The following is a 13144-nucleotide window of genomic DNA, read 5'->3' on the forward strand; positions in this document are numbered from 1 at the left end:
ATGATATAAATGAAATGGAATTGAACTGTACTGAACAGATAAGACAAATAACCTCCAAATGGTACAAGGTAGAGGAACTGTAATGCACTGCTATGTGATATTTGTTGCAATGTTTTTCATGCTCCAAGAGGGTTATTGGTTGAAAACAGATTTCTATATTAGATTTTTTGGGGGGGATATTTCTTTCACCCAAACATCAGCTATATTGTATGATAATACATCCTTAAGCTCAGAGTTAGGTCATCATGCCACCAGCAGACATGCAATATGAAATGTCTCACAACTCATAGAAGAAGCAAAAACTATTATAAAAACAGTTTCATTATTGGCAATGCTAGCGTGGGATTGACTTCACAACAGAATTGTAGCATTATTATTATCATTGTTATTATTATTATTATTGTTATTGTTGTTGTTGTGACTACTACTACATAGTATATTTTAGTGTGTAAATTGAATGCACTGGATTATATGTTTGTGAGATCATTGTATGAGTCTCGTGCTCAAACTCAATTTTAAGGCGCTTGTTCTCTCTCATTGAGTTGATTTTAATTCATGATTTTTGTGGTATTGTGCAAGAAAGATATGTATAAGGAGGATGTTCAGGGCCCTCAAATGAATGGCAAAGGCTTTTCATGCCAATAGGATCCCAACAAACCTTGAAACCTTGAAATTACACAAACAAATGTGGCATACATGTTAGTGGTAAATGGATTTCACATTTGTGATTGGAAATATATAATATTGTATATAATATTGTATTTGAAATTAAATTACACAATTATTTTAGTGTAGTTGTATCTCTCTTATCTCTTTAGCCTTTTGCGAGAGTCTTCTTTAGTTCACTCATTTAGTTTTTGTGTTTACTGTGAGCCGCTTAACTTGGTGTGAGAATATTTGGTTCTTTTGCGGACGTTTTTGTAATAATTAATTCAAAATAAGAAAATAAATGCCTTTGCTAACCAAAATGTAATCTGGTATTTTCTGGGGGGCATTCCCTATTTCCACCCTGCACCACGGTCTTAGCAGTGATGTTTTTTGTGGTATAACTTAAAATTCACCTTTCTCATCAAAGATTTATGCCTCTGTACCCATTCTTATAGCCTGTATGTCTTTGCCTTTTTTTCCTTTCAAATCTTTATAATGTAAGTACCCCGATGCACATAGAATTGATAGAAGATACAAAGAATACAAGAGATGTGTTCAGTCTTCATGGCCGTATCTATTTCTCATTAATTAGGACGTTGATATAAACCATCCAACCCAGGTATTGTAATAAAGAAACACATATGTTATACTGATGATGCTGTTAGTCTTGTAAATGTCCCACTCAGATATTGGGTGAATATTGCGGATGCCCTGGAGGTTTTAGTGGTGCATGCAGATCATATAGTGGAGTAGATTTTCAACCTAAAGTGGATTGCAGTCACTTTCAACTTGATGTAACTGCACCAGACTTAAGTTATTCCCTCAACAACCTGTCAAGCGGTGTCATTTGTCCAACTAACTATATTTCTTTAAACCCATTCATGGATGTCTTCAGTGGCTTCAGACATATTTTTTATTAAATACAGTTCGAGACCAGCCACATAAATCTTGTGTGGCTTGAAATCACATGAAATATGATTTTTCTTTACCATCGCACAAAAATGACTTCATCCCCAAAACCAACCTGAAACAAACAACTTGTCATATAGTTTAAATGCCATTGGAGATCATAAATATAAGCGTAAGTACAGATATGTTTGCAGGGCCGTGAAATCCGAAATCCTGCGCGCCTCTTGGGGGGGATCCGTCAGTCCGCTCCAACGGTGCACACTGCAAAAAATGTCCATCTCGCGGGTCATTAGTCAAGTAATGAGCGTGAAACTGTGCGTTTTCCTTTTCCGAAGTGACGCCCTCCAATAGCCTGAGGATTTGTCACTTGTTTCCAGTGTGAGCAGTCTTTTCTGAACGGGATTGACAGGCGGTGTGGGGTTTTGCCTCACGTATATTGCGCGTAATTCAGCCTTGTTGCATTGACACTTGTTTGGAAACATTTGATCAAAATCCCTGCTTTACGCGCTCTAAAAACAAGAAATAGCAGAAGTCATATCGCCGCATTGTGGTGTTAGGAGTTTTGTTTTGAGAGGGTGGGATCGTTTCCATTTGTCTCCAACACCCGACTGTTTGTTTTTTTTTGTTTTTTGTTTTTTTAAGACGGGCATATTTTTTGCAGTGCACCCATTGCTGAAGTCATTCTCCGTCTCATACAGCAGCAACCAAAGACAAGAGAGCATCAGCAGAGAGAGAGAGGGGAGAGAAGAGAGAGAAAGGTGCCTCCTCTCGCCATTGCCATAATTGTCTCGCCGTTGAATCGATGTCGGAGCCGGAGCTGCTCTAACAGGAGGCGATCCGAGCGGAGGAGAATCGGATTTTTTTTAACTTCACACACGGACAAACCTATGTGTGGATTTCGGCTCTTTTTCCCTTCGCCAATGCAAAAGGAAATATGCAGCGAAGCTTCACCATCCTCTACACCAGTTTACTGGGGATGTGCTTGGGTTCGAGCTCAAGTTTTCCAAGTAACATCAATATAGGTGAGAATGGCGCACGACGCACCAGACCCTTTGTCTCCTGCGCTAGAACACGCAATCCAACTTTGACCCGCGCGCGTTTCGATTTATCCGTACTGTGCAACATTAACTCCTGTTTCTTTGCTACTCAACAGGAGGATTGTTCCCAACCGAATCGCACGAGTATGAGGTTTTTCGGTTCGCCCTCTCGCACCACCAGGACATCCCCAAACTGGTGCCGCAGGTGGATATGGTCAAAATGGGGAGTAGCTTCTCCATGACATACGCCTGTAAGTATCAGCACTATGGGAACTCATTCTTTTCGCTGGTATTTGCCTGGTTGTGGCTGCTTCAGTCTGTGCCCACGTCCTCCAATCTGTTGATCGACTTTGCAAAGAGCGCTCGGATGCAACTCCACGGTTTGGAAATAAAAGGGGAGGGGGGTGCAAATGTGTAGGATATAATGTCACACATTGTATCCATCCCCGCAAGAGCGTGTATTTGCAGGTTATCTTATTCACTGTAGCGTGGGATCGCGAAGGACTTACGTTCCTCTGCATGATTTGCAGCTTGATTTGCGCTCCGGGGATGAACAAAATAAACCCAACCTCTGCAGCACCGCTAGGAATCCAGCAGTCATATAGCATCCAGGTTTTACAGCCTCTATGAATTTTAGAACCCCTGCCATGAAACCCGGTGCAACTTCCCTTCTTTATCTGGAGGCAAAAAACAGAAGACGCAGAGCGCAGATCAGGGCGACGCCAACAAAAAAGGACAAACACTAAATGCATTTCTAATTGGCCACGGATTACAATCCGATTATATTTCCCTTGCTAGTAAGCACGCGCACACAATTCTACATCCACCATTAAACCTCCAGACCTTTCCAAATGGCATCCTTACACAAAATAAAGGTTAAAACTTTTAGGGCTTCCCTCTGAAGACTCTGGTGTTATCTCTGTTACTGTGTCACATGTGGACAGACCTGAGGGCATTTCAATGAATAATCAGTGACACTATTTGAAATGAGAATATGGCTACTAAGAACAAGATGTGAGAAATACAGCCAACAAGATAAGTTTAGAAGTCTCTGGTCCATGCAGTGAGGATGCCACTCTCCTGGGGGTGATAATGTGAGCCATTATGCCAACCAGACAATCACTCTGAGTCACAGCTCCACAAAAGAAATGTCAGTCGGAATTGTTTCTTCTTTGTTAACCCTGCACTTATCCCTTCTTTGTATTCTGACAAGAATTTGTCGCCCTTGAGGCTTTTTCAAGACACTTCTTTTTTTTCCCCCTCCGTCCTGCACTCTTCTGAATTTGCCCATGGCCCGCTCACACTCGCTGTGGTGAAGTAGGCACACACTTCCAGGAGATACCTTTTGACAAGTGTCTCTGCCAGGTGTGTGACTCTGCCTGGGTGACAGGCATTTGATTACCAAACATCCAAGTTGTCACAACTAAACTTTTGATACCTTCCTGAAATTGTGAAGTGTGGTGCTCATTTGATTCTCGCTGCTGTGCTTGCAGTCAGTCGCCGAAACAAAGAGAGTGGAGAAATGATGCAGCTTCATGAAGACTCAAGTGCAGGGACATTGTGACTCAAGGGCTTTAATGTAATTGCAGCCATTCTTACAAGATTCAGTTATGAGTTTAGAATTAGATTGTGAATAAAGCATTATGTGCAACAACACTCTTGCAGATTTATAGACACTCCTGGCTGCTACTGAATGTTCAACACTGCTGCCATTAAGAGGAAGTCTAGCCCTGTCAGTGAGAGTGGCGGAGACAGATTATTTAGCATGGAGACAGATTATTTTGCATAATGCTGTTAGCTGTCCAGAAGAACTGACAATCCTATCCTGGTGTGTCTTTTTAAAAACATTTTTTTTTTAGGGTGCATCATTATGCTGAGATGTCTCACAGCATAAGCCTTGGACACTATTGGGAAGCCTGTAAAAGTCCCCATCGAACACCTCTACCATCAGCCACCCCACCCAATCAGTCATTTAGAACAGGGAGAGCAGTGTAATGAAATGTAAACACACCCAAGATGCCCTCATTAATGAGACTGTCCTCTGCTCAGACAGGAGTGTGATGTGAATATGAGGGCCACGCTGCTGGTGCACGTTTGCAGGAATTTCTCGAGTGGATCAAATGCGTCGCCTTCAGCAGCAGCAGGGATGAGGGTGGTGGTGATAGTGGTGATGGTGGTGATGGTGAGGGTGTTACATTAATGTCTTTGTCACAGCAGCGTGCAGTCAGAGTAGCGATAGCAGCATATACATGAGATTGTTAAAGAACTCAAATAGCTAATGTGCCGTGTGGCGTACTCTCTGTTAACAGCTTTTGTCATATTTTCATTAAGTTAATTAGAGGAACTGCTTCAAAAAGCCAAAGTGAAGATGTTTTATCACGCCTCATCAGCAACACAAATATAGTGATATGAAAGTTTTCCTGAATCTGCATGATTGTTTGATCAAGGATCACTGCCAGTATAACGCTTTGCCAGCAGCTTAAGCAGATCCAGTCACCATCAGCTCTGAGGATTTTCAGAGATTTATTCTTGTGTGCTCTTTCTATCCAGTCATCCATCTTAGTCTTCCATGTGCATATTTGACGTCTTTTTTTCCCAGTGTCTCCTTATGCTTCCCGCACATTGCTACCGTTCGTGGACATGATGGTGGGCTGTTGTACAAACGTGACACATAGACGCAGAGCAGAGGGGGATGACAAAAATGAAAATGACACCTCTTCCTGCTGCGTGTCACTTGTTCTAAAGGAGTATTTCGTTGTGGATGCTATAGAGATGTGTTTGTTAGGAGGGAAAGAAAAAAAACAAACAAAAGAGAGAGAGTGAGAGAGGGGGCTCCGGGGCTTGTTTCTAATGAGTCAGATGAGAAAAGCAGCCTATTCCCAGATTTGAATTCTATTTTGCTGGTGTGTGTGTGCGTGTGCGTGTGCGTGTGTGTGTGTGTGTGTGTGCGTGTGCGTGTGCGTGTGTGTGTGTGTGTGTGTGTGTGTGTGTGTGTGTGTGTGTGTGTGTGTGTTTGCCTGCATCTGGCTGACCTTTTCCTGGCATCTGTGTAGGATGTCTTGAGTGAGTGACAGTTCACCTCTGTAAAATGTGCTCGTGTGGGAACGTGCCCGGGGGGCTCTCAGGGTCCACGAGTGTGAAAAGCTGCAGCGGGGTGAATGGACCCTTGTGCACGGGAATGAATGAAGCTCCGGATGAGGGTGATACTCATCAGCTGGCTCTTATGACCAGCCACTTCCTCCAGAATCGAATCCTCCTACCACACATTCACACACAAACATGCTCATGCACACTCCCTGGCACCTGCCTCAAGAGTAGGGATAGATATCTGAGAGAACGGGGTTGGTGGGTGAAGTAGGGCAAAGTTGAAGGAGAAAGCAATCAGAAGAGCCAAGTCTGCCCAAGTATAGATATATATATAAAAAAAACTAACATGTATGTTCATGACAATGTTATTTGTTTTATTACCTTCCTGAAGAGTCACCAGTATTGAATGACTATGGCAACAGTGTCTGTGTGATGTGAGACTGGGTACTGGGCGAATTAGGACATCAATCTCTTTGGTTTCCCTTTGACAGACAAAACCTTGTCAAAAAACATCACATTTAGCATGAGCCCAGGCTGTTTTTTGTTTTGTTTTCAGGGAAAGTGCTTCCTGGACAGGTTCATTTCTGTGGATCCAGTTGTTAAAAATAACTGCCTTGAATGTTGTGCTCACATTGGGGAATATTAGTCACTGTTCCCCCCCTCAGCTTGATATCGCATTACCATAATCTGCTATTGACTTGGTTTATAATGCGCACGTCCCTGATTCACTAGCTTGGTGTCAAAGCGCCTGCCAGCTCATGCCTATATGATCTACTTCTCTCTTTGATGTCCTACGTGTGGTTAGATTGAGGCTAAGCCTTGACTATTTTTGGGAGAAGAAAAAAAAAATTAGTCGAAAGAATTTGCTGTGACTGTCGCCAAAGAAATGTTACATTTCAGATTGTGTAATTCAAAATTTTACATAGGTTTGGCTTTACGGGTCACTAACTCGCATTTGATTTTGTGTCCAATCCGACCATTGCGATAGTAAACCTTTCATTACGACTAATTAGTGTTCATGGAAAAGACGATTGGTGTTGTCACCGTGATGCGGGTAGCGGTATTTCCCCGGGTCTCAGAGGGTCGGTTAAAGAAGACTGAAAGAGGATCTATGAGGCAGCGGTGATCAATGAAGTGAGCGCTGCACGGAGACCTGCGCCGGCTGATCAATAGAGTGCAGGCGGGGGTGGGGTGAGGGGGCTGCTTCCCTCCGAGCGTAACTCGAGGGCAGATATGAATAACTGGTGATGTGATGCACATATGTTAGTCCACATCAGAATGAGAATTTGCAGGTCGAGGTGGAGTCCAGGCACGGTGGTAAATCAGGTTGTTCACCAGGTGGAAGTGGAGTGCAGCAGCCGTGAGAGTCACTGTCAATAATGTGCGTGAACATCACAGTTAATAATAAACAAACGTAGACTATTGATGAATGACATAGGACCTCCGTGCAAAATATACTGTTAGAATTTACACAGTCAGGTCAAAGTGTGCTCATGTCGGGTCAGGTAAAAAGTAGTCTTGTCGTAGTTTTTCACCCGAGCAGTAACATATTTAATCTACACATGGTCGGGACAATAAGAGTACTCAAAGTGCTAACTTTGGGATTGGAAGATGAGCCACTCTGCAAAGCGTCAGTACAGAAACTGGAATTTAGAGTGGAAATGTACGAATGATTTATTCCTACGTAAAGTTGTTCCATTCATCACAAGCATGGGCTTCAGAGGAAGTGACTAAGGAGTCTAACCGAGCATGAAACAGGCACCATCAGGCAGGCAGGTGGCTTTACATAGAGACCACGCTGACTAAACGGATGTGACAGGGAAAACGAGGGAAAATTAAAAAGGCATTACCTGTTGAGCGGGTCTGATTTAAAGTGGAACCTTGTGTACTTACAGCTCTTGCTGAGGTGTCTTTACTGTTAACTTCACTGCAAAAAAAATAGGATTTTAGATTAATAGTTGCCGGCTTTTGCAGGATTGGGGAAGGTAAAATAGGGCTGCTACATCATTGATGTATCATATGAAGTTGATCATCACAAAAGAGATGGTCTGACACCATTTTAGCAGCTTTGTGTATTTTCGATTTTTTTTTTTAAACCTGGAAGACATTTTTAGTAAGCCCTCATTTTTTTTTTTTACCATTGTAAACATTTTGATCTACTATGCAACCTGGTTTCATTCATCTTTGGACTTCATTATATCATCTCATTATAAATATATCACAATTATGTTATTGTTGTAAAACAAAGCAAGGTGACCCATTGCAATAAATAACAAGTGCATTTCATTAGAAAACAACTGTCAACATGTTGTGTTTCAGCTGTGACATTTACATGGTTGGAGTTTCCCCCTCATCAGTGTAATATCATGGTCCGCCTGCTGAATAGAAATGTGTGCGAGCATGTGAGACTGCTCTGTGAAATTTTCCGTGGTCACAGACTTGCACAAGCACACAATAGCTAACAAGAGACAGAGCTTAAGCAGATGCATTTAATGTATTATTCAATGCAGCACATCCAAAGCTATCACTCCATGGAGTTATAAGCATAAATATGTAATAATAACCCAGCAGAAAAGAGAGAATTGAACTGACTCTTTTAAGCACTGTAATGCTTAAAAGAGTCAGCTTGTTTCCACCAACATGGTTTGTCTGCAGAAGCTAAAAAAGAAAGTATTTGTCTCCCAGAACCCTCCTTTTTTTGCATCTTTCTATACACACCCATTTTGCTCCATTGTTTTCCACCTCCAGAGGCGAAAAACAACCCAGAATGGAGCATTTCCGTTCTGGTGAAAGCATTTAGTGGGAGTAGGGTGTTAAGCTGCATTTTCAGGACTGGTGACTGGTGTCAGTGAGGCTCTGGGGTGTTGTATTTCGTTGTGTAGCAGCCAGTGTGTCTGTCACAAAGGTAGAGCCGGGGTGATTGAATTCCAGTCTGTATGCACGTTCAGAGGGATTGCCCAGTGTCCAATACGGTAGCAAAAAGAACGACGGACAAACAGTGACGGGCTGCTCCCTCGTGTCCATTTTGGGAGGTGACAAGAGAAAACAAAGAAAACAGGCAGCAAGAGAAGGAAAAGGAAACTGACTGTAGTTCTCTTGGGCAGGAGTCTGGCAGGTGCTGGTTTGATGAATGAGGATGCTTGGAGTTTTCTTTTTGCTCTGGAGCACCGGGGATAGGGAATGGCCCGTAGCAATCAATGTAGATCAGCCAAACTGCTCCCTGAATAGCGGCGTGATCGAGTGCAGCACAGAAAGAGGGGCAGAGATTGTTTTCTGTGTGTGTTTGTGTTGCTGTATAAAATAAGGGTAAAATAATGATAGCTGAAAAGAAGTAATAAGGTGCCTGCCGCTAAATCTCTGCTCTCTCAGATGACCATTTTCTGAAAATCATTCACCGCTCAACTGCAACTCCGATGGCCTTTGAGATGTGGGAATTCTGCTCTGAAGGCAGCAAAGTAGCCTTGATCACACATCTCATTGAATTGTGTCCAAAACACACTGTGTCCACTCGCTTTCTGTTTGCGCTCCTCGTTGTCTCTCTGAGCCCGTTTCCTATCCTCTGTATTCACGAAGGCTCACCAAGTATTTAAAACAAATCTATTGTCTCTGGAGGCGGCATCAGCTGGGACGTGGAGGTCTGAGCCGAGACGTGCGGGGCTGGCAATTAGAAAACAATGTGTTAAGGACCACGATTGGTGCTGCGAGGTGGAGGGGATGAGCGCCTGATGATGGCAGCTGTCATGTTTTTGCAGCAAAGACAGGAGCGAAGTCCCTCTTTTGTCACACAATACATCTCAGCAGCTCCTGTGTACTTTAATGAGGAACAAAGCCAACAAGCATATTAAGCAGTGTGACATAGAGCAACTGCTCTTACGCTGACAGCACAAGACTACTGTTGTCACCGTGGCGCGGGCGCACAGATGTTCACACTGCTAAATGACTGACTTGGTGTGACGCCAGACCTACAACAGTTGTGTTAAGTTGGAAAAAGCAAACAGAACAAACAAGAAAAGAAAAAAAAAACAGAAAATAGATTGGGATTACAAGTGCACAGTAAAACAACGGGGTATGTCGCATTTATCTACCGTGACAGATTTGGCTGTAGAGTTTGTTCTGTTGCTTCTGTCACCTGCAACTGGATTAACATCTCACACATCACTGAGCTGGAAACACTGCATCCTATAATCGGATTTAAATTGGGGCTAGCAAAACATAGAGGAAAGTGCATTTAAAAAAGGTCAATATAAAGATCTTTTAAACATAACGCCAGGTGCTGTTTTCCACAATTTGCACTTTTAGCTGCACTTACTATAGTTTGTTGTTCTCTAGTATATCAGACTTTAAAGGAATAACAGGTACCAACACTTTAGTGTTGACTTGATATCTATATATCATCTTGCAATATAGATATCTATAAACACTGTATCTGCTACATCACTGTATTTTCTTATACTTTAGCCTCTGTACTTGCAGGACCTCCAGAGGCATTTCACTTTTCTTATGAGATTACACATGTACATTGATTGTTTGTACTCTGTTTCACTTTGATATATAATGTTTGGATTCATTCCCAGTATCACACCCTCTTCTTCATACACTGAGGCACTACTTGAGCTCCGAGATTTATAGAGCCCATCTAATGTAACCATTACCTGCCTGGAGTTCTTTTGTTTATTGTTGTTGGTGCTTATACAGTATCTGCACTTCTCATCCGATTATGCTATCTCTCTCAAACCCGAGCTGGATAGCTATATGTCAAAGAGCAAGGATAGCATGATTGTTATTTAATCAAGACATTTTCCAATCACTGGTCACGCAACAAGAAGAAATTATTTATCACTGCAGACTATGTTGCTGACATAAAAGGAAATCAATACTTTATTCTTCGAGCATTGTTTATTTGGCATCATTAACATGCATTTTAGCTCGAACCTGATTGTCTTACTGCAGCTGCAAGTAGGACTAATGTTGCTGTTAATTATGTTACAACAGCAGGTGGAAGAAATAGTCATTTCTTTAAACCTGTGAGGAATAAGTACTGTAAATTACTTGCCATTTTCTTCTTTGAACTAAAAACAACTTAAGTTATAAAAGTGTGCATGTAAATGTTATAACAAGGGACTTGATTATCAAGCAGACACATTACGATGCAGTAATATTAATACCTTTTACAAAAGGTGAATGTATTTGCAAGGTGTATTTATGGTTTGGTCAGATTCAGATTTTTAAAGGCTTTTAAACACCCTATTTGTGTTTATACACTTTTATCAGGAAAGGGTAACATATAATATCTTTCCATCTTTACTATATGTATTAATCTGCATGGACAACTACATTAATTTCACTTGGTGGTAGAGACGTATAGCTCTTTATTTCAAAAAGGTAAAAAAAAAAAAAAAGCACCTAATTTTCCAAACTCCTGTGCGTGATAATGAGCAGTTTACCCGATGATTTTGCGGCTCATCAAGTAAAACAAATGAGAAGATCAGTGTAGCATCACTGGCAGCACTCTCTCAGCAAATTCTTGTCGAATCTTCAAAGATTAATTTTATTTCCCAGCAGCTCGGCTGAATTTTGTCGAACACAACAGTTGATTTACACAGAGTTTGCAAAGAATGAAGATGCCGGTTGTGTCACACCACCTCCATCACTTTGTCAGAGAGAAATGAAACGTGCGGGAGCGGGACCATCCCTCTGCACCTGCCCACGTTGAGTCACAGATGGGGGAGATAATTGCAAAGGGCTGATTTTTAAGGAGATAATTGGAGTTTCCATGCCCCCTGACAGTGGCTGGTCTGGGCTGTGTTTCTGACCCATTGCCCAGGTAAGTAGTTATTCAGCAGGCGGCGGGGCTCCGCAGCAAACCAGATTGGAAATGTGATGAGAAACAGTTTGGAGGTGGAGACAATGGCCTTGCGGGAGCGGGCGAGAGAGAGAGAGAGACATACGAAAAGAGAGAGATGTTCAGAGGGGAGTGGGGAGGGGAGTGCTCTCACATCCTCGATTACCCATTTAATGAGGCGATGCGGTGCCATTGTTTTATTACTTAGAGGAAATAGGGAGAGATCTAGATTTCACCGTGTGGTCCCTGTTTCCCACTGCTAGGCTGGCATCTGCTCTCTTTGTTTGCAACGTCCGCCACATCATCTCCTCTCACAGGCCCAAACCATTCTAATTCTTTGCCTTCCGTCACCTACGTCTTCATGACTCCTGCTTTCTGGCTGCCTCTTATTAACCTCCATTACCCTCTTTTTCAACTAACTAATCCCTCATGAGCCTCCCAACAATCCCCAATGTGACAATTTTGAGTGCTGTTTTATTTTGGTCAGATGCTCTGATCGCTGCTTTATGATTTCCTCCTGTCAGTCTTTACCTCACCATTCTATTTCTCTTCTGTCAGTTTTCCCTCCATTCTCCTCTTTCTGCCACACACACTGGAAACAAAAGTGACACAAGCAGCTTTTTATTGCTCCTGCACAGGCAGTAAATCTCACTTTAGCTCGGGGATCTGAAGCAGTTTGTACCAGGGAGCAGCGAGCTCACCTCTCTGGAGTGAAACACTCCATGGGGCCTATTTGTACTCAGGAGAGATGGGAATTCACTGAACCTAAACTCTTTAACACCTCAAAAATACATCTGAATTGTTTTTCACACAAATAAAGTTTTTTTTTTTTCTTTTTCTTCAATACATTGACATATTATCAGTGGATATGTATCATGCTCTCTACGGCAGATTTGCTCTGAAGTGTTCCACCGGAGATCCCAAAGAGAGAGAGAAAGAAAAAAAACTCCCTCCTACTCAGTCATGTCTGGAGACATTCATGCAGATCCTGGTTTGGTGCTGTGTTTCGGTCCCCTGGGTCCCCTGTCCTCTGCACAGAAGGAGATTGATTGCGCTGTGTGAGTCATGCTGTGTTGGAGAGCTCACGGAGTGGGCCACCCCCACCCATCACCTGAGGGATTCTTCACAAGCACAAGCCGTGTGTGCGAGACGATCTCCTGTCAAAAACACTGTGACATTTTTATTTATTTATTTTTTTTAAATTGAGATGGCTGCTGAGGTGGGTGTTTTCAGACCCATCACAATGGAAGCTGAATGCTTTGCATTGGCGTGTGTGTGTGTGGGTTAGTGGATCGGTTATCGACTTCTTTTACTCGGCCTTTCATTAACATAGCTGATTAGCTCTCAAGAAGATGAATGGGACCAGAGGGACCACAACATGCTCTCTGTTTTTATTACACACATTATCTGGCAGTTATTAGCCATGGGTGGCTGAGTGGAGGATTGCTGTGTGCTTCTTCCAGTGTCTGGTGTCAGATGTGTTTGTGTCCCCTCACAATGTTCTGTGGCAGATTGAGTGACCCCTCACCCCTGCGGAGGTGTTGTATATCACATCCTGATGTGACTAAAATGTCCATTATACTGTCATCCTTTTCATCTTTAAGAAAGATTCTTCAGAATT

General features: G+C 42.5%; 1 protein-coding gene across 1 annotated transcript in view; it reads left to right on the plus strand.

Annotated features, from left to right (window-relative positions):
* Positions 1-2491: 2491 nt before the first annotated feature.
* Positions 2492-13144, plus strand: part of gria1a (glutamate receptor, ionotropic, AMPA 1a) — a gene marked incomplete at both ends in the record, with an annotated part of 60258 nt that continues 49605 nt past the window's right edge. Inside the window, 2 exons of the mRNA XM_080501760.1 lie at positions 2492-2579; positions 2711-2845. Of these exons, the coding sequence (XP_080357886.1) occupies positions 2492-2579; positions 2711-2845 (223 nt within the window). The remainder of the gene's footprint in view (positions 2580-2710; positions 2846-13144) is intronic.

Source organism: Blennius ocellaris, assembly GCF_963422515.1.
Source record: "Blennius ocellaris genome assembly, chromosome: 9".
Lineage (NCBI taxonomy): Eukaryota > Metazoa > Chordata > Actinopteri > Blenniiformes > Blenniidae > Blennius > Blennius ocellaris.